Here is a 27320-nt window from a genome sequence, read left to right as displayed (position 1 = left end):
CTTACAGCTGTTTGGAGGCCTGTTCCTCTGAAGGACCTTTCTAGTAACCTTTGGAGGGCATTCTCCCCTAAATAAGTGGTGGTGTGTAAGGAGTTAACCAACTTCCATTGAAGGTTCCCAAGCAGAAAAAGGAGTCCCTCCTTTTGGAACCACCCCATATGATCTTCCTGAAAGCCCTCACTCTTAGCTTTAAGAGTCTCACCTTCAGTATATGAAGGAATTTCTGGCAAATTAGCCCATGGAACTAAGGTGGCAACCACTACTACATCACTGTTTTTTAATGCTGCTTTCTTAGCTGCCTGATCATCTGCTTGGTTCCTTTGTGCCACGTCTGTGCTCCCTTTTTGGTGTCCTTTACAATGGGAGACTGAAACATCATCTGGCAGATGGACTGCCTCCAAGAGCCTAAGGATTTGATCACCATATTTGATTGGGGACCCTCGGGTGGTCAAGTGGCCTCTTTTCTTTCCAAATAGCAGCACGTGCATGTAGCACCAGAAAGGCATACTTGGAGTCAGTGTAAATGGCTACTCTTTTTCCTTTTCCAAGCTCTAAAGCTTGAGTCAGGGCTATAGGCTTAGCCAATTGGGCTGAAGTACCTGTTGGAAAAGGTTTAGCCTCTATGGTCTCAAAATTGGAAACTACTGCATATCCAGCTCTTCTTTTTCCATCCAAGACAAAGCTGCTTCCATCAGTGTACCAGATTTCCTCAGGATTGGTTAGATCTTCTGACAAGCCCTCTCAGGGTTTTGTCCAGTAATCCAAAGTTTCTAGGCAAGAGTGAAAGGGAGAGAGCCCTTGGGGGTAGGTAGGAGGGTAGCTCGATTAAGAACCTCATAAGGGGATATAGTCAGGCCTGGATTTTCCATCAGCACTACTTAATATCTGAGGATCCTTTGATCAGACATCCATAAATGGCCTCTCCTATTCAGGAGTTGTTTCACTAGGTGGCTGGTAAAAGTAGTTAGTTTGCCCCCAAAGTGAAAGTGAAAGTGAAGTGAAGTCACTCAGTGGTGTCCGACTCTTAGCGACCCCACAGACTGCAGCCCACCAGGCTCCTCCTTCCATGGGATTTTCCAGGCAAGAGTACTGGAGTGGGGTGCCATTGCCTTCTCCAGAGAGTTTAAAGAATCTCCTATCAGGACTGCAATAGCAGCAAGATTTAGAAGGCAGGGAGGCCAGCCTTGGGAAGTTGGGTCGAGCCTCTTGGATAAGTAAGCTACAGGCTGGGGCTCAGGTCCCAACCTTTGAGTTAACACTCCCAAGGCTATTCCTTCATTTTCATGTATGTACAGGTGGAATGCTTTTTCTGGGTCTGGCAATCTCAAGGCTGTCCTTGAGTTAAGGCTTCTTTTAGTGTATCCTCTGCCTCCTTTTGAGGACTTCCCCACATCAATGGGATTAAATCACCCCCTCCCTTCAAGCTTTCATATAAGGCCTGGGCAATTAGATCATAATTGGGTGTCCAGATTCTACAATACCCGGTTAGCCCCAGGAAATCTCATGGTTGTTTTCGAGTCATGGGGGAGGGCAACTGGAAGATTCCTCGTACTTGATCAAAGGACAACCTCCTAGATGACCCATGTGTAATCTGAACTCCCAGGTAGGTGACCTTTGTCTCGACCATCTGTGCCTTAGCACAGACTTTATATCCCCTCTCTGCCAAAAGTTAAGAATCTGAATTGCATGTTGTTGGGCATTTTTCTCATCTGGAGAGCAGATAGTAGGTCTTCTACATATTGTAATATTTTCCCAAAGGTCCCAGAATCAGATCTAGGGGATCCCAGCTAAAAGCCTGCTCAAACAGATAGGGGCTATCTCTGAACCCCTGAGGTAATACTGTCCAAGTCGTCTGTTGGTGTTTTTCTCCTGGAGCCTCCCAGTCGAAGGCAAAAAGATATTGGGATTCTTTAACCAGTGGCATGCAAAAAAAATGCATCCTTAAGATCCAGGACTGTAAACTACTTGGCACTGGGCAGGATTTATCCCAAGAGTGCATAGGGATTGGGTACTGTGGGATGGAGGGGGACCACAGCTTCATTTATAATCCAGAGATCTCCAACCATTCACCAGGTCCCATCCTTTTTCTTTACAGGGAGGATTGGGGTGTTACACGGTGAACTGGTGAGGACCAATAGCCCACAGGCAAGGAATTTTATTGCGATTGTAGTCTTTCCCAAGCTTCTCTTCTGAGAGGTATTGTTTCCAGTTTGGAAGCCAAGTGGGATCTTGGAGGACAATGATGACCAGTTCAGCTTGGTGGGCTTGTACAAGAGTTCCGTGGTCCCAAACCTGGGGTTAATTTTGTCCTCCCATAGTTTTTGGTCCCTCCCTATTGGAGAGGGTATATTGGATTCCTCAGTAGTAACCAGAAGCTGTAGAAAAGCTTCCTGTCACAAGGGTGGTCCCCAGTTTAGTGAGTTTATCTCTTCCCAATAAAGAAGTAGGACACTCAGGGACCACCAGAAACTGGTGGGAAAATATTTGTCCATTCCAGCAACAAAGAAGTGCTTGGGTGAATCTTTTTGTAATTGTTTTTCCTGTAACACCCAAAATGGTACAGGTTTGGGAGGAGAAGCCTCTAGAATAGGAGGTCAGGACACAGTAGGTAGCCCATGTGTCAACCAAGAAATTCTCAGACCTACCTGCCACATCCAGCTGCACCCTTGGCTCCAGCCCCGTGATGATTATCTGTGACAGGCAGGCTGGCTGGAGCGGGCCACTTCAGTCCTGTTAAACCATCGTGAGGGAAGGCTTGAAGCTTGACCTTGAGGCTCTTGGGTCCCAAGGGCAGAATGCCACCCAATGTCCCAATAGATGGCATTTGTAGCAAGCCATTTAGGAGACTTGTCATGGTTTGGACACTCTTTGGCCCAGTGTCCCACCTGTCTACAGATTAGGCATTTGCCTTGTGCCTTGTCCTTTAAGAACTCGGGGTTCGCCATAGTGCTTCCCTGGAGGACGGCCAGCATCTGGGTATGCCTTGTCTCTTTCCTTTTCTCCCTTTCCTCGGCCTTGACGTCCCTCTCTCGTTCTCTGTTATAAAAGGTACTGGTGGCTGTCTGGACCATCCCATTTAAAGAAGCAGAAGGGTCCTTCTGCTGTAGTTGTTGTAACTTTATCCTAATATCTGATGCACATTGGGACAGGAATTTGTCCTTTAAAATCACCTGTTCCTTGTAAGAGTCGAAGTTCAGATTGGTAAACTTTTGGAGGGCCTCTTTTAGCCTTTCCAGAAAGGCAGTGGGGTTCTCACTGGACTGCTGACTTATTGCTGAGACCCAGGCATAGCTGATTACTTTTTGCTGGGCTGCTTTTAGCCCTACCTTAACACAGATCAGAAAGTAATCCCTTTCCCAGATGTGCTCAGGGTCATTATAATTTCAGTTAGGATCTGAGGAGGGGACTGCAGTTTCCCCCACTGGATATTTACTGCTTGACTTGTTGAAGCCCTGTAGCATACCCTCAGGCTTCCTTTATGACCCTAGCATACTCAGGGTCAGATAAAGTTTGACTCAATATGACCATGATGTCCTTCCACGTCAAGTCAAAGGCCAAGGTAATGTGTTGGAATGTATCTATATATTTGCCTGGGTCATCTGGATAGCTTTCCAGGTCTTGTTTTATCAGTCTTAGTTCTAAGTGGGAGAAGAACTTATGAACCCAGGTTGATCCAAATTCTCCTCCAGTTTCACTAAGGGACATACTTGAGTTGGCTTTTGTGGAGGGGGTGCTCCCAGATATGGGGGCACATTTGGATACAAGGAAAGAACACCAGGCAACTCGGGAGCCATGGGAGGTGAGCCTTCATGGGAGGCTTCCTTCTCTTAGTTGTCTATGCCTAACACCATTTGCCTAGTAGGCTCACTTTTAGGGCATACAACAATCCCATACTTAAGACAGAGTTCCTTCATATTTCTTAGGTGGAAGAAAATTTGGACATAGGTGATCTCTGTCCATTTCCCTTATCTTTTGCAGAATAAGTCCAACTGTAGGACGGTATTGTAATTTAAACTCCCATCATCAGGCCAGTGTTCCTTATCCCCCAGAGAATACTGTGGCCACGAAGTGGCACAAAAGAATTTTAAGCAACTTTTCCTTAGAGGATCAAACAACTTTCAGTTATCAAGGATGCATCTCAAGGGCACCTGTAAGGAAGTTGATTGGTTATTTCCCATCTAAAAGACAGTGATGACAGGGAGAAAAAGAAAAAAGGAGAAGAAACTAATAGACCTTCTTCTATTTTTATGGGTGGACTTCCTTAGGGGTGAGTCTTTCTAAAGATTATCCTACCCAGTACTGTTGCAACCTGAGAGCTAAGGGTCAAGGTGCAGATCCCCAGGGAGTTTGAGGCTTGACAATCTCCTAGAGATCAACATTTCATTGTCATAGGCCCACTTTAGGTAGTAACAGAAGTAATGGCAAAGGAGAGGGTTACCTGGTCCTGTTAGGGGCATTAAGAGTATTTTAATAATAAGCTGGGTGGTGATGTTGCCTACAAGGGGGCAGGGTCCTGGTTGCAGGAGTTAGTAAGTGACTTGAGAACAAATTAATAAGAGGCAACAGATCAGGTGTTCCATAAAAGTGGAGTGGAGATTTGATCAGGGTTATGTTTGTAACCTTCTCCTTGGAGAAGGCAATGGCAACCCACTCCAGTATTCTTGCCTGGAAAATCTCATGGACGGAGGAGCCTGATAGGCTGCAGTCCATGGGGTTGCTAAGAGTCGGACATGACCGAGCGACTTCGCTTTCACTACTTTTGTAACTTTAGGGGAAGGGTGGTAAGGGTTTGGGCCCAAAAGGCCTGCAGGGTTCACTCCCAAAGTGGCAAACATTGTCCCTGGAAGCCCAATTGCTCTTGAAGGGATGCCACCAACAGATGGACCTCTAGCAGGCACTGTGGCCCTGTCACCCCCTAACAGGTTCACTGAGAGGCGCTGTTGATACACATGTTGTAGGAAACATGGAAGATGAAGGCCTGAATCTCTAGAGGGATTGGATATTATATAGTACTTCCCTCCCAAGGGCCAGCTATTTTCTGGTTGTCCCTCCAGAAGATTGTAGAGGCAACATGGTGGGCCTGTAAGAGCATGAAACAGGAGGGAAGGGGCCAGGGCACAACTTTTGAAAGAATGACATAGCCCAAGGGCATAGGCATAACATAAACTGATTAGAATCAAATGGGTCCAAGATGGCAGACAAGTCAAATTCAACTAGGCCTTGATCCTCAATCTGCAAGCTAAATGACACACCCAAAGGCGCCATGACAGTTCCAAGGCACTACCAAAAGACCAAGGAGTGGGTGGCTCCCCAATTGTTGGAAAGATCCTCCCACCCATTAGCATATGACATCGGCCAGCTCACAAAAACTAACCACACATTTCACGGCCAACGCATTTACCTTCTCTGATGGCACACACTCTGTGGCCTGTGCTTCTCTCTGAATCCAAACAAATCTACCCCTTACCTATCACTGTGTCTCTCACTGAATTTTTTTGCAATGAGACATCAAAAACCTGAGTTTCATTAGGTCCTGCCATATGAGTTTGAGTCCCAATCTTAGGTAAACAGTTTCAAACACAACTTTTGGAGACGGAAAGATGACGACCTGCCCAATATTTTGTAAACAGTGGCACAGATGGAGAGAGGAGCTGAAGAATGGGAGAAAAAGCAGTGGGATACTAACGCATATATATGGAATTTAGAAAGATGGTAACAATAACCCTGTGTACGAGACAGCAAAAGAGACACTGATGTATAGAACAGTCTTATGGACTCTGTGGGAGAGGGAGAGGGTGGAAAGATTTGGGAGAATGGCATTGAAGCATGTAAAATGCACAATACTGGATGTTTGGGGCTGGTGCACTGGGACGACCCAGAGGGATGGTATGGGGAGGGAGGAAGGAGGAGGGTTCAGGATGGGGAACACATGTACACCTGTGGCGGATTCATTTTGATATTTGGCAAAACTAACACAATATTGTAAAGTTTAAAAAAAAAAAAAAAAGCAGTGGGAAAAGCATGCCGAGGAACCCCCTTCATAGCCTGTCAGAAAAACTGCTAAATGCCTGACCTGTACCCATAGTTTTCATTGGCCTGATCCTTGGCACAAAGAAGATTAAGAACAGAATAACCCTCACCCACTTGGGCAACAGCTACTAAGGCATAGCAGATAGTGGAGCCTTCAGGACACACTGAGAAGTAGCCCCGTGCCAGAGACCCTCAACTGCACCCACTGCTGCTCACCTGTTCACAAGGGGTTCAAGGAAACAAGAAACTAGAGATTGTAAAGGAATTAAGATTTGTTAGCCATATGTCCTTCCAGCGACTGGGGCAAGGACCTCTTACCTTAACTGGAGGTCTTCTGGAATCTGAGACTGAGCTGTGTGAACTTTCTGCTGAGTTTGTTTTTGCTGTCCCTGTTTTCAGCATACTAGGCTTCTTGTCACTTCCACTGGGCTGGGTTTCCTTGGCATTCAGCTTCCACCACATGACCTTTTGCCACGTGACTGTTGTCGGGCTTCTTCTGTGCTTGGTCTCTGCCTCATGGGGCTGAGCTGAGGTTGTTTCAGCCAGGTTACATCCGAGTTATGGCACCAGATATGTCATCAGGGGAGTGTGTAATTTCCTAGATTCTGTCTTACTGCAGCAAAGATTTGAAATGGTGGACCAGTGTTATAGCCCGATTACAGCTCCGTTTTATTTGGCAAACAAAAGGTAGTACACCCTCGAAGCATGAGGGCAGGCTGACCCAAAAGGAGAGAGTCTCAATCTTGGCTCCTCTTTTTATATGTTTTGTCTCCTTCCCCTGAGCCTGCCCTATGTAAACTGGGCTAACCCAGAAAGCTGTTTGTTTCACCTGAGGTTCTCAGTCTGGTCCTCAGATTTTCTTTTGTTCTGTTTCTGTGGGCTTTTTTCTTTCTTTGTCTTTTAGCCACCACCATTTTGGACTTCTTTTTCCTATTCTAACTACCTAACAGTAACATCTCTTTGCCTGCTGAGAAAAATGAGATGGAATCCTATTTTCACCACTATCCACCACCTTAACATTCACTAAAAAAAAAAAAAAACTTTCTAAAAACAAGTGAACAATAAGCAGAGATTGAAACACTGTTGTTAATCAAGTTTCTGAGGAAACACACAGTTTGGTTCCTTTTTCACCATGTATATCTGTATCTATCACTGTCACAGCTAATCAAGGTCTTTACTCCAAACTTATTTAGAAGCTTTTTTGCCAAGTCATCACTAATTCTGATCTGGAATGTTCCCCTCTAAGAGACTCTTCCTGGAAGAGGGCATGGCAACCCACTCCAGTATTCTTGCCTGGAGAGTCCCATGGACAGAGAAACCTGCTGGGCTACAGTCCACAGGGTCACAAAGAGTGTAAGCATGCACAAGAGACTCTTAGAACCAGAGTTTCTGATTAGGTTGGAATCAAAGCCTTTACAGCTCTTACTTCCCATTTTTCACATCCTCACAGGTACAAACAAATGGTTTCTGTCTCTACACTGCCAAATGTATTGCTTTTACAGACTCTATGTTAATTAGAAAGTTATGTGCCAGTTCCTTCCTCTATTCCCTCCCTCGCATGGCAGTAGTGGAGGGGCAAACCACATCATAGCAGATTTGCCAAGAATTAACTGAACTTATATACTCTGAATATGGTCCTTTTCTTATCTCCTGGCAAAGGATCTTTCCAGCTGTACTTCTTCCAGCTCCAGATCTAGTTATTGCATGAACTTACATATAATTGGTTTTTTCGTAATCCTTTACACCTAAAACTTTTATCATTTACCTTTTGGTTGTTTTAGCAAAACCATTTTTTGAAATGAACTTTTAAAGAGGTTTGAAGTTTTCATCATGGGCACTTTAAAACAAAATAAATGAAAAAAAAAAAAAAAGAAAACACACATTGACCAGAAAACAGAGCCGAACAAAAATGTTTAAAGATTGTGTCATACAGTGGGGTGCTGATAAAATTTCAACCAGTTCTTAATGATGTGTGTGTCTGTATACACACACTATAAACTGTATTGACATAAAGGAGATGTGGCACACAATTGTATAAGTGATAATATACAATAGCCTTTATTGTAAATTCCATATAGCCAGTTGTTCTCACAGAATGCATTCACTGGTTTTCGCTGAGCATTTATATCCCTAGCCAACATGTGGTTGCAACTGATGAATGAACCAACATGAAAATGCGTGAACACAATCAACGTAAGTATCGGTTGACATTTTAATTTAAGCTTACTAATAAGAAAAAAGTGATTCAGCAAAGACACATGTATTGGAACTTCATTTGTTCATCAATGATGTGAGTAACTTCTTTGCTGAACTGGATGATGGTTCTCAAATTCTAGAAGATTATTTCTGACTTTTTGTGTGCTAGTCACAATGTAAAATCTTCAGTTTTGTTTGTTTGTTTAATCTGCTTTAGAACCCTCTCCTCCATTCCTTTCTTAAGTCTGAAGTGACAATCAGAAAAGCAATAAATCAAGCCCTAGTTTGTAGCATTTGCCAATTCCTTTGATGTAAATACTCCCACTACAGCTGATTTTAAGTCATGCAGAGTTGGGAAGACATTTTACATCATTACAAGGAATAAATATGATAGATATAAATAACTCCTAGAGCATAGATAACAGTAAATTGCGACTTCCCTATTAGTCTAATGGTTAAGACTCCGCACTTTTACCACAGGGGACATGGGTTTGATCCCTGGCTGGGAAATTAAGATCCCTCATGGCACTGCCAAAAAAAACAAATAAAAAAGTAAATTGTCTAAAAACATTAGAAAGTGATGAGTTTTGAGGATTTATTAGCTTTGTTATTAATAAAATGTATTTCATTGTAAGTTTTTAACAACCCTCATGAAAATGTCTGAAAATTTAATAGTTGACTCCCTCAGGCTGATATAGGTCATCTCCAGCTTACCACTGGCTCATGTGTTTTCTCCTCACAGGTCGTCTTGAGAAGCCAAAAATTACTCAGAGTTTCGTGACATCTGTGAACAGCACCTGTAATGTCACACTGATGTGCTCTGTGGATAAAGAAGAAAAGAATGTGACATACAGTTGGAGTCCACGAGGGGAAGAGGGCAATGTCCTTCAAATCTTCCAGACCCCTGACAACCAAGAGGAGACCTACACGTGTACAGCGTGGAACCCTGTCAGCAACAATTCTGACTCCATCTCTGCCCAGCAGCTCTGTGCAGGTAACCAAGCATCTCTGGCCATCTCTCTTGGAGTCTCAAAATTCACTCTGACCTGCTGCAAGGCCTGAAACTGGCCCAAGTTCTCCAGAGGAAGGTGCCTTCGTTATGGCATGGCTGGACCCAAGGTGCTTCTCCTCCCAGTAAGCCCCAGAAAAGAGTCCAAAGCCTTCTGGGAGATGCCAGGCATTTCAGGGTATTCTGAGGCAGTCCCCACTCAGCTGCTTGATTCAGTTTCTGATCTTGACCTTTAATAGCGGGCAGTACAGTTTTCCTTGTAGCTTTGGCACTCCCCTGGAGGGCACCTAGTATGGATAGTGCTCTTGAATGTGGACAAGCTTGCCTAACCTCTCTGGCCCATCTCCTGAGAGTCAAGTCTCATTGAATCTTCTGTTTTCAGACATCACAATGACCCCCCATACTCGCCACACTGGACTGATGAGTGGGCTGGCTGTGCTTTCTGTGCTTATAGTCATTCTACCTTCAGTGGTTTTGTTCCTTTTGTGCAAGAAAGGAGAAGGTAGGAGATTTTCTCACAAGGTAAATGTAGAAATGTACCTTCATTTTTCTGGTATTGAAGTCAGTTATCCAAGGTGGGGTGGAAATGTCCTTTGTTCCAGGGAATTAGTCTTTCTAGACTCCTCAGTGCCCCATCTTACCCTCTCCCAGAAAGACAGCCCTGATTACTGTATTACATTACCCTGAATGGTCTTCCAAACATGTTTCTGGGATCAGCAGGATGCCATGGGTCCAGAACTTGGGTCCAAGTTTAAGTGAGTAAGTAACTGTTAGTCGCTTAGTCGTATTTGACTCTTTGCAATCCCAAGGACTGTAGCCTGCCAGGCTCTTCTGTCCATGAAATTCTCCAGGCAAGAATACTGGAGTGGGTTGCCATTTCCTTCTCCAGGTCTCCTGTAGGGAAAATCAGAATTGGACACCTCAAGTCAAAGAGAGCCCCTGGGTTCAAGTTTAGCACTGCCATTAACAAACTGTGCTCAATGGGGCACATGTATTTACCTCTCCAACTCAGTGTTCTCACACGTGAAATAAGATTTGGACTAAGTCTCCAAGGTCACTTCCAAGTCCACCAAAACTGTGACCTTTGAAATGTCATTGAGGGACAAGTACTAGTTGTCACTAGATCCCTTTGGGTCCCTCTGGATCATTCTGTAATTGTAACCATTCTAAACTCAGAAAACCTGATCTTGGGCCCTAGGGGAGTCCACCCTTCTATTCCTCTTAATTCTGTGTCCACTCAAAATCTTCCTTTCCCACCCATCATAATAGCAACCATGGATGTAGAGAGGCTCTACCTCTGATTCCATGTTCCTAACTCTCTTTTGGGTCTGATTCCTCAGGTTCCTTCTTGAAGAACTTCAGTAAGAACCCTGGTAAGTTCTCAACCACTAGTTTCCCTGGATGACAACTGGAAGAGATGAGTTCACAGTAGAGTGGTGAAGCCTAAGCTTGTACTTTGCAGACATCTGGGGTGAAGGTCCCAGCTTGACCATCTATCAGCTACCAATTATTTTATCACTGTCTTGGTTTTCTCAGTTGTAAAATACATGTAAAACCAGGTTGTGCAGCATATACTTACTGAACAGATTTAATGAATTACACATATAAAGTACTTGGCCAAGTGCCTGGTACATCGTGAGTACTTTGATACTATCCTTACAATTGACATACCTGGGCTTGACACAGAAGGAGGCATCCTGGGCGAAGAGAGCCTGTAATATGAACTGTAGCTCAAATAATCTCTTGATGGGGAGAAGTCACACCACCTCCTCAGGCCATAGGTGATCTTCAGGGCTCCTCAAAGAGGCCTTTGCCCTCAATCCCTCACAGCCTTGTTGAAGGGAAGAAGTCCTATTTTTTCATCTGCAAATGAAATAAGAGAGAGCACTGAATCTGGTTCACTCACCAAGTCTGAGGCAGGGACTGCTGCTGCTAAGTCGCTTCAGTCATGTCCAACTCTGTGCAACCCCATAGACGGCAGCCCACCAGGCTCCCCCGTCCCTGGGATTCTCCAGGCAAGAACACTGGAGTGGGTTGCCATTTCCTTCTCCAGAGGCAGGGACTGGGACAGGACTAAACTCTGAAACACTTGATCCCTGTAATAATAGCACTCAGCCCAGACCTGTTGTCTGCAGATATGTTGGTGCTTTGGAATATGAAGGCCCTCAATTCTGGCTATCTGTTTTCAACTTGACCCTCAAATGTTCCACATTAGGAGCAAAGAAAAGCAGTACAAAGGGAGAAATGCATCTATTAGTCCATGAATTCTTAAAACAGTCACTCAGTTGTGTCCGACTTTTTTCAATCCCATAGCCTGTAGCCACCAAGTTCTTCTGTCCATGGAATTCTTCAGGCTAGAATACTGGAATGGGCAGCCATTCCCTTCTCCAGGGGATCTTCCCAAACCAGAAACTGAACCCTGGTCTCCCTTTGTAGCTCAGCTGGTAAAGAATCTGCCTGAAATGCAGGAGATTCCGGTTGTATTCAGGGGTTGGGAAAATCCCCTGGAGAAGGGATAAGCTACCCACTCCAGTATTCTTGGGCTTCCCTGGTGGCTCAGATGGTAAAGAATCTGCTTGCAATGTGGGAGACTTAGGTTCGATCCCTGGGTTTGGAAGATCCCTTGGACGAGGACGCATGGCAACCCACTCCGGTATTTTTGCCTGGAGAATTCCAAGGACACAGGAGCCTGGTAGGCTACAGTTCATGGGGTCACAAGGAGTCAGACATGACTAAGCCCAGCACAGTTCCCATATTGCAGGCAGATTATCATCTGAGTCACTAGGTGAACCCTGAATTCTTAAAAGTAGGAATTCTTAAATTCCTCTCACTGAGCTTGGCAGGTAGAGAGTTTAACAAATGTTTGAATCAATCAGTCAAGTAACAAATATGTGTGGAGTACCTCTTACATGTCTAACACTGCAGTGGTAAAAGAAAGATATGTACCAGAAGAGACCAACACAGTGTATAACTAGAGAGAATCAATCTAATTGAAAAACTAAGACCGTCACATGAAAAGACTAGCCATACAAGGCAGTCAATGCTAAATGCTGGAGATACTAAGGAAGACCCTGGGTGGAAAAGCTACCTGCAGTGCCCACACAGAGGTTGGGGAGAATCTCTTTATCCTAATGTGGACTGAAAAGAATTCCCACTGAGCTCTGGGTAAGACCTGAGCCAGGTGTCTCCTGTACTGCATGGCATCCCTAAGAAAGAGACAAGCAAGGATTCAAACATCCATCTCAAGAGGACAGGAGTCATTTAACCTCTTGGGGTTTCATTTCTTTATTTGAAAAAAGAGAACATTAAGTCATCTCTAAAAATTCATCCACATTTTCATGTACTGTGGTTCTATGCTTGTTTGTGACTCAGATGCTTCCTCAAAGAAAACAATATACACATACATCACAGTTTCAAGAAACACCCAGCCAGCAGAGTCCAGGATCTATGATGAGATCCCCCAATCCAAGGTAAGGTGGTGTTACTCACAGGTCTCCACCACCACCCCAAACAGGGAGTCATGGGTAGCAGCCACAGGCCAGAGGCTGGGGGTGCGGGATCCGACCAAGAAATACCATGTCAGGGAAATGATCCTTCGAATCTTTCTATGAGGACAAGAAAGTGGCCATGTGTCACCCCCTGGTAGCCTCCTGGACTTGAGACCTCATGCTTCTAATTGGGCCTGGCTCCATGTTAGATGTCATGACTAAGAGTAAAGCACCTTCTATAGGGGACCCATACCAGGGGAGCCTCTGATATGAGGTGAGAGCTTTTATGTGGCCACTGACCAGTAAACAAGTTGCTAAGGGGATTTCAAGTGCACAAAACGGAGAGAGGTCCACTTGAACTTGACTTCTTGGTCTGGCTGCAGCAGCAGCTTATTCTCCACAGGCTGATTCACTCTGTCCCACAGCCTGCCCTCCCACCTTCCTTTTACCTGCCTGCCCCTCCCTCACCTCCACTCGTAACCAGGCTTCCTCATGGTATCGCCTTCCTCTGTGCTTCTACCAGCCTGCTCTCCTGAAGTCTCTAAGGAGAGAAAGGGAAATTGAAGTCTGCCTGGTCAATCCAGGCCTGTACTTGGACCAATAGTTCAGCTGGGTTTGTAGAGCCCATGGAAAGCTAAAATTCTGATTAAGCAAGACTCAGTCTGAACCACCAGACTGTTCTTCTTGGCTTCTGAGGTTCTTGTCCAATTGCTACCTATACCCACTCCAACTTCACCCTGATCCTCTCCACCTGGATGGAACCAAAGGTGAAGCTGGGAGAGGAGACCACTTAGTGAAAGTGAGAGCAGGGAGGGCTGATGGGCAGAGGAAGAAGTAAGAGATTTGCCTGGGCTCCCTCACTGAGGGCAAGATGGGTGTTTTACAGGTGCTCCCCACCAAGGAGGAGCCAGTGAACACAATTTACTCCATAATGCAGTACTCTGATAAGGTAAAGTCTGTCTGATTTTTATCACTGTTGTCCTGTCTGTTCCAACTTTTCTTTGGCATCTTATCTAACCAAACAGGAGTGAAATGGTTCCCTTGGGACTCTGTGCTTCTCAGGATTAATTGCTGATAGCCTTGATCTCCTTCCACACATGCACACAGCTCCGCTTCCCAGGTCCAAGGCCATTTACAAGCTGGCTTCCTTGATTTCTGTTCCCAGCCTTTCTATGAAGGAGCATCTAGGTCTCTGAACTGCAGTGTGGAAACTTCAGCCTCTAATAACATCCAGAGCCATTGCTAGCTCACAGTGTATAAATTGGAAGGCAGGTCTGCCATGCCCCAGGCAGACACAGGGCCATACCAGATGCACAGATAGGCAGGCAGAACACAGGTTGAATCCCAGTTGCCACTGGTTCCCTCAGCAGACCTTCAGAGTGTGCCACCTGTACAAGCATTTGTAGTGCTCTAGTGATACTCATGTTCCCTGTGCCCCAGCATGCTTCTCTCAAATATGCAAAGAGAGAAGGTAGGTCCTGACCTTTGACAGGACTTTCAGTTTGGGGAACCTGGTTCGGTGTTGTTACTATCTGAAAGTCCTTGTTTCCACCACAATCAGGACAGCTTTGGGGTCTCTGGGTGAATCAAATTTTTTGGAAGTGTTTCTGTCTAATAGCTGAGTTAATAGGCAGGAAGCTAACCAGGAAAGATAAATTTGAACGCAGATGTCTGGGGAGAAAGGGATGATAATGATAACAAGTGACGAGTGGGAGGAAATATTGGGATGTCAAAATGGAATGCAAATGCATTCATGAATAAGAATTAAAAGCTGATTCTATGAGTCATCTGTAAGCTGGACAAGTAGGAAGGTCATAAGGGAACTCAATGCACAGGTCAGTTTGAATGTCAAGATAAACCAAGTGCCCTGGAGAATAAGACAGAAGGACTTTGACTTCCTCAAGGACCAAAGATGGAAGGAGAGAGAAGAAAAGGAAGAAAATGAGTGAGGAAAGAGGAGGAGGGGAAAAGGGGAAGGAGAAGCAAGTGAGAAGCAGGGAGCCAGCATGTCTGCACCAGGATTAGAAGGAGAATGGGAGGAAACAGAAGAAAATACACTGGGAAGTAGTAGCTTTGAAGGATTAATCAGGGACTCCTGGATTGAGACATCTCATAGTAAACTCTCTAGACAAGTTGGTTGGTAATTACTAGTTTGGTTAGTATGTAATTTAAAACCTAGGACTCCATGAGCCAGTGGAAGAGTTGTCTGCAGTATTCTAAGTAACTATAGCATATGACACCAGTGAAAGTGACACCACTACATATAAGCCAAGGTGAAGTTACTGGGGTAAAGGAGAAACGAAGGCTTACCTAGGAACAAGGAAGGCAGGTCACATGAGCCTGAATGCCGCTTCAAGCCTATAATCAAAATCAATGCAGATACCTACATTCCCACCTGCTATTTTTTCTGAGTTAAGAGGGCTTCCAAATGGAGTGACTGGAACAGAGGTGAGGGACTCAGCAAAGGGCAAGATCCTGCTACCCCAGAGTACCCCAGAACCAGGGAAATCTAAGGTGTCTCTCTAAAGGCTTCCTGTGGGACTGGAATTCTTGAGCAGTGCCTTTACGTCAGCATTTCCCTCTTCTCCCTTTTGTACAGATGGAGAAAACCAGCACTCAGAACAGCAAACCTCTTGGGACTTCAAGCTATGAAATTGTGATCTAGGCTCCTAGATGGAATTCTCCCCATGGAAACTGAGCTGCAACCACACATATGGCAAATGATCCAGACCTAGACTTCCTCTGCCCAGATCTTACCCAGAAATTACAGATCACCAGATTCCAACATGTAAGCAAAGAAGGAGACACTTCTTTGGTTATGCTGGGCATAACTTGTACTGAAATAGACAAATGGATCATGCCCTTTCTAAGATGGCTCACTTCCTAACAAATAACAAAGCAGATCCCTTGGCACAGTGCTTCCCATCCTTCTTCACACTGCAGCACATGTAGAAAATAATTTTTATGATACAATGGAATAAGCAATCAAGATTGCTCATGGCTGGAGGCTGAATATGACTGGATGGGATGACTCTTCCCAGCAATCCCATATGTGGAGCATCAATATTTACACACCTGTAACCTGCCATGACACACCACTTAAGAGCCTCTGTTCATACTCAATATATGGGAGAAGCCCTGGTGCATGGCCTCACCCAGTCCCCCTGTACCTTGGGCAGATAAGCCTCTCACTCAAGTGCATGACTTGATGTATAGAGTGTGGACTGCATTTCAGGCTCTGTTTGTCCCTTTGCCTGGGAACGTTTGTTCAGGGTATACCTGGCTGGACCAGCCCAACCCTATATCACTGTGTGGCATGGAAAGATGTCAGAGCTGTGGGTCTCAGCTGTGCAGACACACTCTTCCAAACGAGTGTTGGAACATGTTCTTTCTGTAGGGACTAGACTTCTGGGGCATTTTTCTTTAGACTCCACTTCAGAAACCTCATAATATTTTTTTCTGGCTAAGTTTTCCTTCTGTATCCCTCTGTAATGGTTCATTTTGTGTGTCAATTTGATTGGGACGTGGGTTGCCCAGATATTTGGTTAAACATTATTCAGGGTGTGAGTGTGAAGCATGAGATAAGCATTTGAATTGATAGACCTTGTAAAGCAGATTAATTCTCAACCCCCCCCCCCCATGTGGGTGGGCATCACCATATCAATTGAAAACCTGAATAGAAAAAAAGGCAGAGTAAGGGAGAATCTATTCTCTCTCAGACAGACTGTCTGAGAGCTGAGCATCTTGAGCTGAGACATTAGTCTGCTGCCTTGCATTTGGACTGGAACTTCCACCATCAGCTTTCCTGGTTCTCAGGCCTTTCAACTCAGACCTCTTTAGCTTGCTTACAGATCTCAGAATTTCTCAATCTCTGTAACCACGAGTCAATTCCTTTATAGCTATTTCCTATAATTCTGTTTCTCTACAAAACCAGGCTAAGATACACTCCAAACTGCCTGATCATCATGAAAAAGAAGGCATCTTCAATAAAGCCATTCTCCAAAAGGAACTCAGTTCAGTTCAATCGCTCAGTCATGTCCAACTCTTCAGGACCCCATGGACCACAGCACACCAGGCCTCCCTGTCTGTCACCAACTTCCAGAGTTTACTCAAACTCATCTCCACTGAGTCGGTGATGCCATCCAACCATCTCATCCTCTGTCATCCCCTTCTCCTCCTGTCCTCAATCTTTCCCAGCAGCAGAGTCTTTTCAAATGAGTCAGCTCTTTGCATCAGGTGCCCAAAGTATTGGAGCTTCAGCTTCAATATCAGTCCTTCCAATGAACACTCAGGACTGATCTTCTTTAGGATGGACTGGCTGGATCTCCTTGCAGTCCAAGAGACTTTCAAGAGTCTTCTCCAACACCACAGTTCAAAAGCATCAATTCTTTGGTTCTCAGCCTTCCTTATAGTCCAACTCTCACATCCATACATGATCACTGGAAAAACCATAGCCTTGACTGGATGGACCTTTGTTGGCAAAGTAATGTCTCTGCTTTTTAATATGCTGTCTAGGTTGGTCATAACTTTCCTTCCAAGGAGTAAGTATCTTTTAATTTCATGGCTGAAATCACCATCTGCAGTGATTTTGGAGCCCAGAAAAATAAAGTCAGCCACTGTTTCCACTGTTTCCCCATCTATTTGCCATGAAGTCATGGGACCAGATGCTGTGATCTTAGTTTTCTGAATGTTGAGCTTTAAGTCAACCTTTTCACTCTCCTCTTTCACTTTCATCAAGAGGCTCTTTAGTTCTTCTTCTAACTACTCAGCTATATTTCTGGCATTTTAGGGAAACCCAAACATCAGAACAAAAGACGTTGAAGGAAGCAGTCATTCTCCAGAGGGAACTTGGGAGATGATGATACACATTATGAAACTGTGTCCACCCAGTTACTAAGGCTTAGCCCAGAGAGTGGTGGGGTTCAAGCTATGGTTAGTGATCCTCCCTCTTCCCCTAAGGGGAACTTTCAGGTAAGCATTTGAAAAAATTGTTTCCCTCATGTATTAACAAGCACAACCAGCTAAATCCTAAACCACCATGAACAATTCCAGTCTCAATAACAGAAATGAACTGTTTTTAGGCAGAATGAAGGTGTTGGTCCCCATTAATAGGCCCATAGAATCATCTATCACTATGTTGGGGGCTTCAAGATCTCCAAAGTATAAGATGCACATGATGTCTGATTTGGTCTAACTACAGCACAAACACTACAGTCAAATCCTGAACTACATGCTACAAGGGGTGGAGTGACCTAACACAGTCAGAAGAGACCTCATAGAGGAAATGAAGCTGAAGGTGGACCTCAAGGTGTGGATGGGATTTGGCAGAGAGTAAAGAAGACAGACAGCCTCCAAGTGAGGAAGGCATAGAGAAAGAAAACAGCAGGACCCCAGACACACCATGCACGATCACAGTCCCTTGCCTATGTGTGGCATAGTGCTCAGCTGGAATGTATGGCCTCATCCCTTGTTCATTTATATATCCTTCAATACCCAGCTCAAATATCACCTTATCTGTGAAGCTTTCTCTAGTCAAAATAACTATGGTTCTTTTTGCACTCCTTTCCCCACCCCTATTGTCTTTCTGTCACTAAAACTCATTTCATTCTACCTTACAGTATAGATAATTGTTTGTTTCCTTATGTATTGTTCATTACTTAAAGGCAAGGCCCATGACTTCATGATCAAGAAAAGGTGATCATGAGACGTATTAGCTTTATTCATCTTTGCATTTATCATCAGCCAACATGGTGCCTTGCACCTTGCTTTATGAGCTATAAATGCTGTTGAATAGAATTGAAAGTGATCAGCTAGCTTGAAAAAAGGGTATATATTGGAAGTACTGATGGATATAAGCCAATAAGCATAGTGGAATCAAATTACAGCAAGCACTAAATATCAACATGAAAACATCAGAGGCTATTCCCAGTACAGGGGCATTTGGAGAGAAAAGATTTTCAGAGTTAGACAGATCTTCTAAAACATCAAGTAGAGCAATGAACCAGGTATAAGGCAGTCACCCTAGGGAAGGGTATGGAAGAAGAAATAAGAGACGTAGTCTCAAAGGATGTAGAAGTTTCAAAGTCACACTGAATAAGATATTTTTCCTAAAATAAAAGTACTTCTTTATGTGAGTTGAGAGATCACTCATGAACATATTCATTCTGTAACTGCTGCCCCTGCCTCTCCCTGGTGTGCTTACTGAGTCATGTTCTTAGTATTCTAATTCCCCAGTAGAAAGTAGGGGTTGGGGGAGAAAGGAAAGAAGGAAGGAAGGGGAAAGAAAGGAAGAAAGAAAGATGAAGGGAGGAAGGAAGAAATGAAAGAACTAGAACTAAGAGTTCCTTGGGTCTTCCCAGGAGAACAAACCTGGGGTGCAGCCAGTGCACAGAAATTCTTCAAGTGACTTTTGGGACTCAAGAACACCATGTTTGATTCTTCCCTATGAATCTTCTGATTTATGAAGGCATAAGCTACTCACTGCATTCCCATTCAGTTCTCAGATTATCCTTCTGTAATATGAATGGGATCTTATTTTCCCCTTCACATCTTTCCATATAAGCTATATTACGACCAACAGGCCTATAAAATCAAACTATTCTTTCAGTGGAACAGACTCTTTACTTTTTAACTGGTAGAAAATTGCTTTACAATGTTATTTTGGTTTCTGCCATGCAGCAACATGAATCAGTTGTAATTATATATATCCTTTCCCTTTTAAGCCTCCCTCCCCTGTACCCATCACACTCCTCCAGGTCATCGTAGAGCTCCAACTGGGATCCCTGTGCTATACAGCAACTTCCCACTAATTATCTCTTTTACATAGAATAGTGTATACATGTCAATGCTACTTTCTCAGTCCGTCCCACCCTCACCTTCCCCCACTATGCCCACAAGTCTGTTCTCTGCTAGGTTCATCAGTACCACTTTTCTAGATTCCATATATATGTGTTACTATAAGGTATTTGTATCAGATACTTGTATCAGACCAAGATGTGCCAGCTTTTTTTTAGTGTATTTTGAAATTGAAATCTCAGGGGCAGAGGCCTCTAGTGGAAAGCAGTTGGTAAGGCAAGACATTCCCTCTCAAGTCACCATGGGCTTTTTACCAGGGAGAGAAAGTGAAAAATGCTGCAGATTTTTCTGCATGCCTCTCAGAAAAAGAGAGTGAAGCTGATTTTAAATGAAAATTTTTTAAAGCTATAGAACATTATTAACTGCACAGCCCACAAGAGAAGAGTTTTACTGGGCCACTTCTGGAAAGTGGGCATAGGAAGGAGTCTGGCTGGTCCAGGCTATGTCAACAGACAGCACTTCTCATGTTCCTCCTGGAAAACAGAAATGATCGGACTATATTTTCTTCAAGATACATTTCTTTCCTTCTATTAGGCTTTTCCCTGAATTTCCCTTGAGTTGTAAACATTTTCTCTCATGTAACTTCTGACTGTAAAATGAAGCTTAAGGACATAATAGGAAGAAGTATAATCAGTATAATCAGATCAGATCAGTCACTCAGTCGTGTCCGACTCTTGGCGACCCCATGAATCGCAGCACGCCAGGCCTCTCTGTCCATCACCAACTCCCGGAGTTCACTCAGACTCACGTCCATCGAGTCAGGGATGCCATCCAGCCATCTCATCCTCTGTCATCCCCTTCTCCTCCTGCCCCCAATCCTTCCTCCCAGCATCAGAGTCTTTTCCAATGAGTCAACTCTTCGCATGAGGTGGCCAAAGTATTGGAGTTTCAGCTTCAGCATCATTCCCTCCAAAGAAATCCCAGGGCTGATCTCCTTCAGAATGGACTGGTTGGATCTCCTTGCAGTCCAAGGGACTCTCAAGAGTCTTCTCCAACACCACAGTTCAAAAGCATCAATGCTTCGGCACTCAGCCTTCTTCACAGTCCAACTCTCACATCCATACATGACCACAGGAAAAACAATAGCCTTGACTAGATGAACCTTTGTTGGCAAAATAATGTCTCTGCTTTTGAATATGCTATCTAGGTTGGTCATAACTTTCCCTCCAAGGAGTAAGTGTCTTTTAATTTCATGGCTGCAGTCAAAGTATAATGAGTGGTCACAAATGTGGGCTCTGATGCTAGAGTACCTGGGTTTGAATCCTAGTTTCTTGTTTTAACCTCTCTGTGCCTCAATTTGCCCATCAGTAAAATTGGGATGGAGAAGGCAATGGCACCTCACTCCAGTACTCTTGCCTGGCAAATCCCATGGATGGAGGAACCTGGTGGGCTACAGTCCATGGGGTCACTAAGAGTTGGACACGACTGAGCGACTTCACTTTCACTTTTCACTTTTCACTTTCATGCATTGGAGAGGGAAATGGCAACCCACTCCAGTGTTCTTGCCTGGAGAATCCCACGGACGGGGGAGCCTGGTGGGCTGACGTCTATGGGGTTGCACAGAGTCGGACACGACTGAAGCGACTTAGCAGCAGCAGCAAAATTGGGATAATACTGGCTCTTACTGTGTAGGATTCGTGTGAGTATTAAAAGAGGTATTCCATGCCCACACACAGTAAAGACCTGGATCATTATAGGTCTGTTATTATAGGCCTGAACAAAGAAGGCAATGGCACCCTACTCCAGTACTCTTGCCTGGAAAATCCCATGGATGGAGGAGCCTGGTAGGCTGCAGTCCATGGGGTCACTGAGGGTCGGACACGACTGAGCGACTTCACTTTCACTTTTCACTTTCATGCATTGGAGAAATAAATGGCAACCCACTCCAGTGTTCTTGCCTGGAGAATCCCAGGGACAGCAGAGCCTGGTGAGCTGCCATCTATGGGGTTGCACAGAGTCGGACACGACTGAAGCAACTTAGCAGCAGGCCTGAAACCATTATAAGATGCTAAAACCAAAGTTATAAAGGTCCATGCAACAGAAATATATCTGACATTGTGCTAAATTAACTTTGTATATCAAACTTTTAACTCTTAATCCTCCTAGATCAAGATCTGCTCCTATTGTTTCATTTACCACACCACATCCTAATTACCTGATAGCATACCCGTCTCCTCAACTAGTGAGAGAACAGGGGCTATGTCTGAATAATAGTGAAGGAAATAAAGAGCTACTTGAGGGCAGGGAGCCTATAATATTTAACTGGTAGCTTACTTTGTATATCAACTGCTACACTGGATGCTGTAAAGTGGAAATTAATTCTTCTAGTTTACATTAAAGCTAAGCGAATAAAAATCTTAGCAAGGATTTGAACTTAGGACTTCTTGTCACCAAGAACCATGTTGGACTCTACCATGAGAGTGAGTAGAGTCCATACTTGGACTCTACCATGCTGCCTGCTCTGGATTCCCAACACCTGACACTTTGCCTCAGGTATAGCCCACACCTGGCACTTTGTTTGACACATAATAGGTGGTCCACAAGTATTTGTTGAATGAATATGTACATATAATGATATTTTAGAGATACTAAAACTGCTGCTGCTGCTGCTGCTAAGTCGCTTCAGTCGTGTCCGACTCTGTGCGACCCCATAGACGGCAGCCCACCAGGCCCCGCCTTCCCTGGGATTCTCCAGGCAAGAACACTGGAGTGGGTTGCCATTTCCTCCTCCAATGCATGAAAGTGAAAAGTGAAAGTGAAGGTGATCAGTCGTGTCTGACTCTTAGCGACCCCATGGACTGCAGCCTACCAGGCTCCTCCGTCCATGGGATTTTCCAGACAAGAGTACTGGAGTGGGGTGCCATTTGCAGCTCCAGGTAAATGTGTACACATATTAATTCTGTTGTTCTCTGGATAACCACTCAATTTCATTTGGGAAACACCTACTAAAGAAGCTTGTATAAAAACCGTGCCTGCATTTTGGGCAGAACTGGTTTCCTAGAAAGCAAGGAATTCAGGTGTCAAGCATTTCCAATGAGTTGTTACAAAATGAGAGAGATACAGTGTAAATTTGCACTATTTATGCCACAAGAGAAACAGAAATGAAAGAGGTCAGAATTGGGGCGTTGTGCTATACTATTTCATGGTTAAGAAACAGCTACACACCTTGAGATTTTAATGATCTGCAGTCCAAGTGTGAGGAGCCCTCGATGGTTGTTCAAATCAGATTAAAGTGTAAATACATTTTGACAAAGACCATTAGTATAAGTCTTGAAGTTCTGATTTGAGGAAGCAGAGTAATGACTAGTACATTCTCTAGAGACTTGTAGACTTTGTGAATTTATTTAGAAGAATGCATAAACAGAACCACTCTTTCTTTGAATGATAATTACTGTCATCACTCTTGCTGGCTGATTGCCCAGTCAGTTTTGAATAGCCTTGCACAAGGTTCAGGGTTCAGATGAATCAACTCTGGGAATTCAAAGTGGTCATATCTTTGCAACTGAGAAATTTTTCTTATGAGATCATATAGTAGACAAATAATTGCATAAATTATCTGTCAAGGAATTTTTTTCAAATACATAATCACAATGATTAATTTATAACCTATATTTCCAACTATTTACGGATCATTTCTGCATGGATGTCAGAAATCACCTTAAATTCAGTGTGCCCCAAATTGAACTCACAGATCTTTCCTCAGCCTCCCCAAGTTGCTTTCAGTCTGTTTTCCCTGTGCTAGTTAATAACCTACCAAAATCATAATAGCTGACAATTACTGAGTGCTTACTATGTACTATTCCCACCCTGATGTTTTATATATATTCACTCATTTAAAGCCAATAAGAAATATTAAAACTTATGTACCCTAAAGAAAATGCAGCCATCCCCCATTTTGCAAATTAAGAAACTGAGTCACAGAAAGGCTAAGTAATTCAGACAAGCAAATATTAAAACTTAGAAATCAATTCCTAGCCTTCCAACTCCAAGGTCTGTGTCCTGAATTGCTGTTCTTTGCTGCTCTACCCATCATCAGCTACCAAAAGCAGAGAGCTTTTTTATCCTTGTCTTCTTTCTTTCCTATTTTCACCTCAACTTCCCTGCTATATCTAATCAGCTGTTAGGGTCTGTTGCCGGGAGCCAGCACGGGGAGTTCCCACCCATGACAAGGTCATGCGGGAGAGCCCTGACGGGCAAGGCAAGTCAGGGCTCAAGGGCCACCCCCTGGTCTGTCTGAGCGTCTACCCCAAAACCAAAATCTGTCTGTTTTACTATTTCACGACTTTCACCAACTCTTCTGACATTAACGGAGGGCTATCCCCGACCTCTTTTCTTTGTAAGAAAATCAACTTAAAACTCTAGTTAATAAGTCTCCTGGGCATAATAGGAGTGTTTCAATTCAAACCCCTCTGATGACTTTCTAGCTTGCCTGACAGATTTGTTCGGACTCCTGCAGCTACGTTTGTGATTGCTCACAGCCTCCCAACCCCGAGAGGCACGGGAAGCTTAAGATATTCTAACAATGCAGAGTTTCTCAGAGAGTTAAAATTGTTAGAATAGAACTAGTAGAGGATTTCTTTGTTGAGCTAATTCTTGCTGCCAAGTTTCCATATCCCTTACCTACTGTGTCCCAGAGAGTGTATTGATTAACATAATTGGTATATAGAAATGTAAGTAGTAGCTTTAATGTTTGTAACCTTGGACCCTTGAGTTAACTCTTTTCTTGTTATAGCCCACCACACTTTTGCCCTATAGGAATGCAACTTTATCTAATGCTTTTGGAGGGTGGTGCCTGACTTTAGAATAATCACCTTTAGAGAAAAATAAGTTTTCTGAAGAAAGGATCATAAAATGTTAACAGGCCTCCTGGCCAGAAGATGATGTAAATCACCTAAAGCTTTTGCATATGATAAGTTTGCAGAAAGAAAGCCTGGCTTTGATAAGGATCAAGGACTGCTGACCTTGCATGACTCTACCCACACCCCGCCCCCCATTATCCACTATGCACAATTTAAGGTATAAAGACCACTTTGGAAAATAAAGTGTGGGCCTTGCTCATCAGGCTTGGTCTCCCCGTGTCGTTCTTTCTCTTTCCTTTTCCTTTTCAGGCTGATTCCCTGGAGCGCAGGGGCCCTCTGCGTTCACTTTCCTGCCTGGGCTTCTAAGACCCACTCGAGAAGGTGCCTAAGGTGGGGCACCTTCAGCTATTCGAGAGGGCGCCTGGGGCCTATGTGAACAGAGCAAGTCCCGTGCTGGGGCTTTATTGGCTTTCTGAGTAAACCAAGGAATATCAGCCTCTTTTCTCTCCTCTATTTTCTCAACTACAAAATTCTTTCCTTATCTCTTTATCTTTCCTTTTAATCGCCGACGCCGTCCTCCCGAGGGAATCCCTGGATCCAACCGGGGCTGGACCCCGGTAGTCTGTCAGTTCCAGCTCCTTTCTATGGCTCCTCTCAACCATGTCCCCTCAATGTGTCTAATCCTCAAACACATTCTGTCTCTCCATCCCAGTCTTTCAGCTCATCCCTTTAACATTCATTACCTGGGCTGCTATCACATAAAAATCAATCTTTCTATTGTAAAACAAGGAACTTATCAATTCATTTTCCTGTGGGACCTCACCCCTTAACAATCTGACCCATCGAGAGTTTCCAGGCCCCTCTCCTGCCTCTTCTCTAGCTCCAGCCACATAGAAATATCATGGATCCATGAACATATCAAATCCTTTCCCACTCTCATGCCTTTGCCCATGCTATGTCCTCCACTTGAAATGCCTTTCTCTCCCTTCTATCTCTGACTTTTCCATATTTCAAGGATCAGACCAAGTATCCTCTCTTTGTGTAGCCTTCTAAAACCTCCCAGGCATGCTTGCTAAGTCGCTTCAGTTATGTGCAACTCTTTGCAACCCCATGGACTGTAGCCTGCCAGGCTTCTCTGTCCATGGGATTTTTCAAGGAAGAATATTGGAGTGGGTTGCAACTTCCTTCTCCACTAAAACCTCCCACCCAAAGCTAAATATATAGCTTCCTGTTTACACTCCTGTAACATTTAGTACAAAAGTGCATAAAAGTAACATTTATCATATTCTATGATAATTATATAGCAGTGGCATTTTCTCAACTGTGTCCCCAGGTGGCCAATAAGTTGTTTTGGCTCAGAAGACTCTTCTCTTCTTTGTGTCTGCAGTACCTAATTAACCTTGGATCCTTAAAAAAAAAAAAAAAAAATTAGATTAATTAACTGATTAATACAAACGTGAAGATTATGCTCACCAGTGCCATCCTCATTAGTATAGTGGTGAGTAGCCCCATTTGTTATGTCGGAGACCGGCATTCAATTCCCCAGTGGGGAGGCAACACATTCTTTGGGGCTTCCCTGGTGGCTCAGATGGTAAAGAATCCACCTTCAATGAGGGAGACCTGGGTTTGATCCCTGGGTTGGGAAGATCCCCTGGAGGAGGGCATGGCAACCCACTCCAGTATTCTTGCCTGGAGAATCCCCATGGACAGAGAAGCCTGGTGGGCTACAGCCCATGGGGTCACAAAGAGTCAGACACGACTGAGTGACTAAGCACAGCACACATGCTCACTAGCAGTAAATGCTACCTAAGTCTATTTCAGAAGCTAGATGCCATGATTGTAACAGGGTAGCTTGTCTTTTCTCCATGTCATCTTTTATTTCTTGCATTTGTAAATTTCCATTAATAAAATTATTTACACATTGTAAGTGCCTAAGAAATGAGACCACAGGCTTCATTTCAACAAGTAAACAGAAAAAGTATGTGATGATGCTTCTATTCTTTTATTATCTTTGTTTTTCACAAGAAAATAAGAGATAAGGTAAGTAGCTAAAGCAGCAAATGCTCTATTAACAATATGACAAAGGCTCTGTACAGCTGAGAACTCAGACCCTGAGGAGACATAAAGGCACCTTGGGCTGAGGGGAATTCAGAAACAGAATAGCAAAAATGAAGTCTGATGCAAGAGGCATGACCAGGATCCTGAGACAGGATGGAAAATCTAGAGACAGGGTATCAGAAACAAGAAACTGGAGTGCAGCAGAGCCATATGGTTAGAGATGGAGCAGGGAGTTCTACCTTGATCATCCTAGAAACAGAGAAATTAGGCACTTAGTCACATGTTTGGGGCCCATCTCCCTCCAGGAAAAAAGTATGTCTTATTCATCTTTCCACTAACAGCACTCATCACAGAAGCCATTGCCTCAGTTCAGTTCAGGCGCTCAGTTGTTTCCGACTCTTTGCAACCCCATGAATCGCAGCACACCAGGCCTCCCTGTCCATCACCAACCCCTGGAGTTCACTCAAACTCATGTCCATCGAGTTGGTGATGCCATCCAGCCATCTCATCCTCTGTCGTCCCCTTCTCCTCCTGCCCTCAATCCCTCCCAGCATCAGAGTCTTTTCCAAAGAGTCAACTCTTCACATGAGGTGGCCAAAGTACTGGAGTTTCAGCTTTAGCATCATTCCTTCCAAAGAACACCCAGGACTGATCTCCTTTAGAATGGACTAGTTGGGTCTCCTTGCAGTCCAAGGGACTCTCAAGAGTCTTCTCCAACACCACTTCAAAACTGATGCTTCAAAAGCATCAGTTCTTCAGTGCTCAGCTTTCTTCACAGTCCAACTCTCACATCCATACATGTCCACTGGAAAAACCATAGCCTTGACTAGACGGACCTTTGTTGGCCAAGTAATGTATCTGCTTTTGAATATATTATCTAGGTTG

At 44.1% G+C, this 27320-nt stretch overlaps 1 protein-coding gene across 3 annotated transcripts in view; it reads left to right on the top strand.

Moving 5' to 3' along the window:
* Window positions 1-22285, top strand: part of CD84 (CD84 molecule) — a 48421-nt gene extending 26136 nt beyond the window's left edge. The window contains exons 2-7 of one of the 3 annotated variants that reach the window (XM_070366095.1): window positions 8969-9220; window positions 9618-9737; window positions 10576-10608; window positions 12608-12705; window positions 13610-13672; window positions 15323-22285. In XM_070366095.1, the coding sequence (XP_070222196.1) occupies window positions 8969-9220; window positions 9618-9737; window positions 10576-10608; window positions 12608-12705; window positions 13610-13672; window positions 15323-15388 (632 nt within the window). In that variant the 3' untranslated portion in view covers window positions 15389-22285. The remainder of the gene's footprint in view (window positions 1-8968; window positions 9221-9617; window positions 9738-10575; window positions 10609-12607; window positions 12706-13609; window positions 13673-15322) is intronic. The other 2 variants (XM_005903896.3, XM_070366090.1) reach the window with 2 other exon arrangements.
* Window positions 22286-27320: the final 5035 nt, after the last annotated feature.

The sequence above is a fragment of the Bos mutus genome, chromosome 3 (genome assembly GCF_027580195.1).
Source record: "Bos mutus isolate GX-2022 chromosome 3, NWIPB_WYAK_1.1, whole genome shotgun sequence".
NCBI classification, from domain to species: Eukaryota; Metazoa; Chordata; class Mammalia; order Artiodactyla; family Bovidae; genus Bos; species Bos mutus.
Note: the sequence above shows the minus strand (reverse complement) of the source record. Positions and strands in the feature narration are given on the sequence as shown.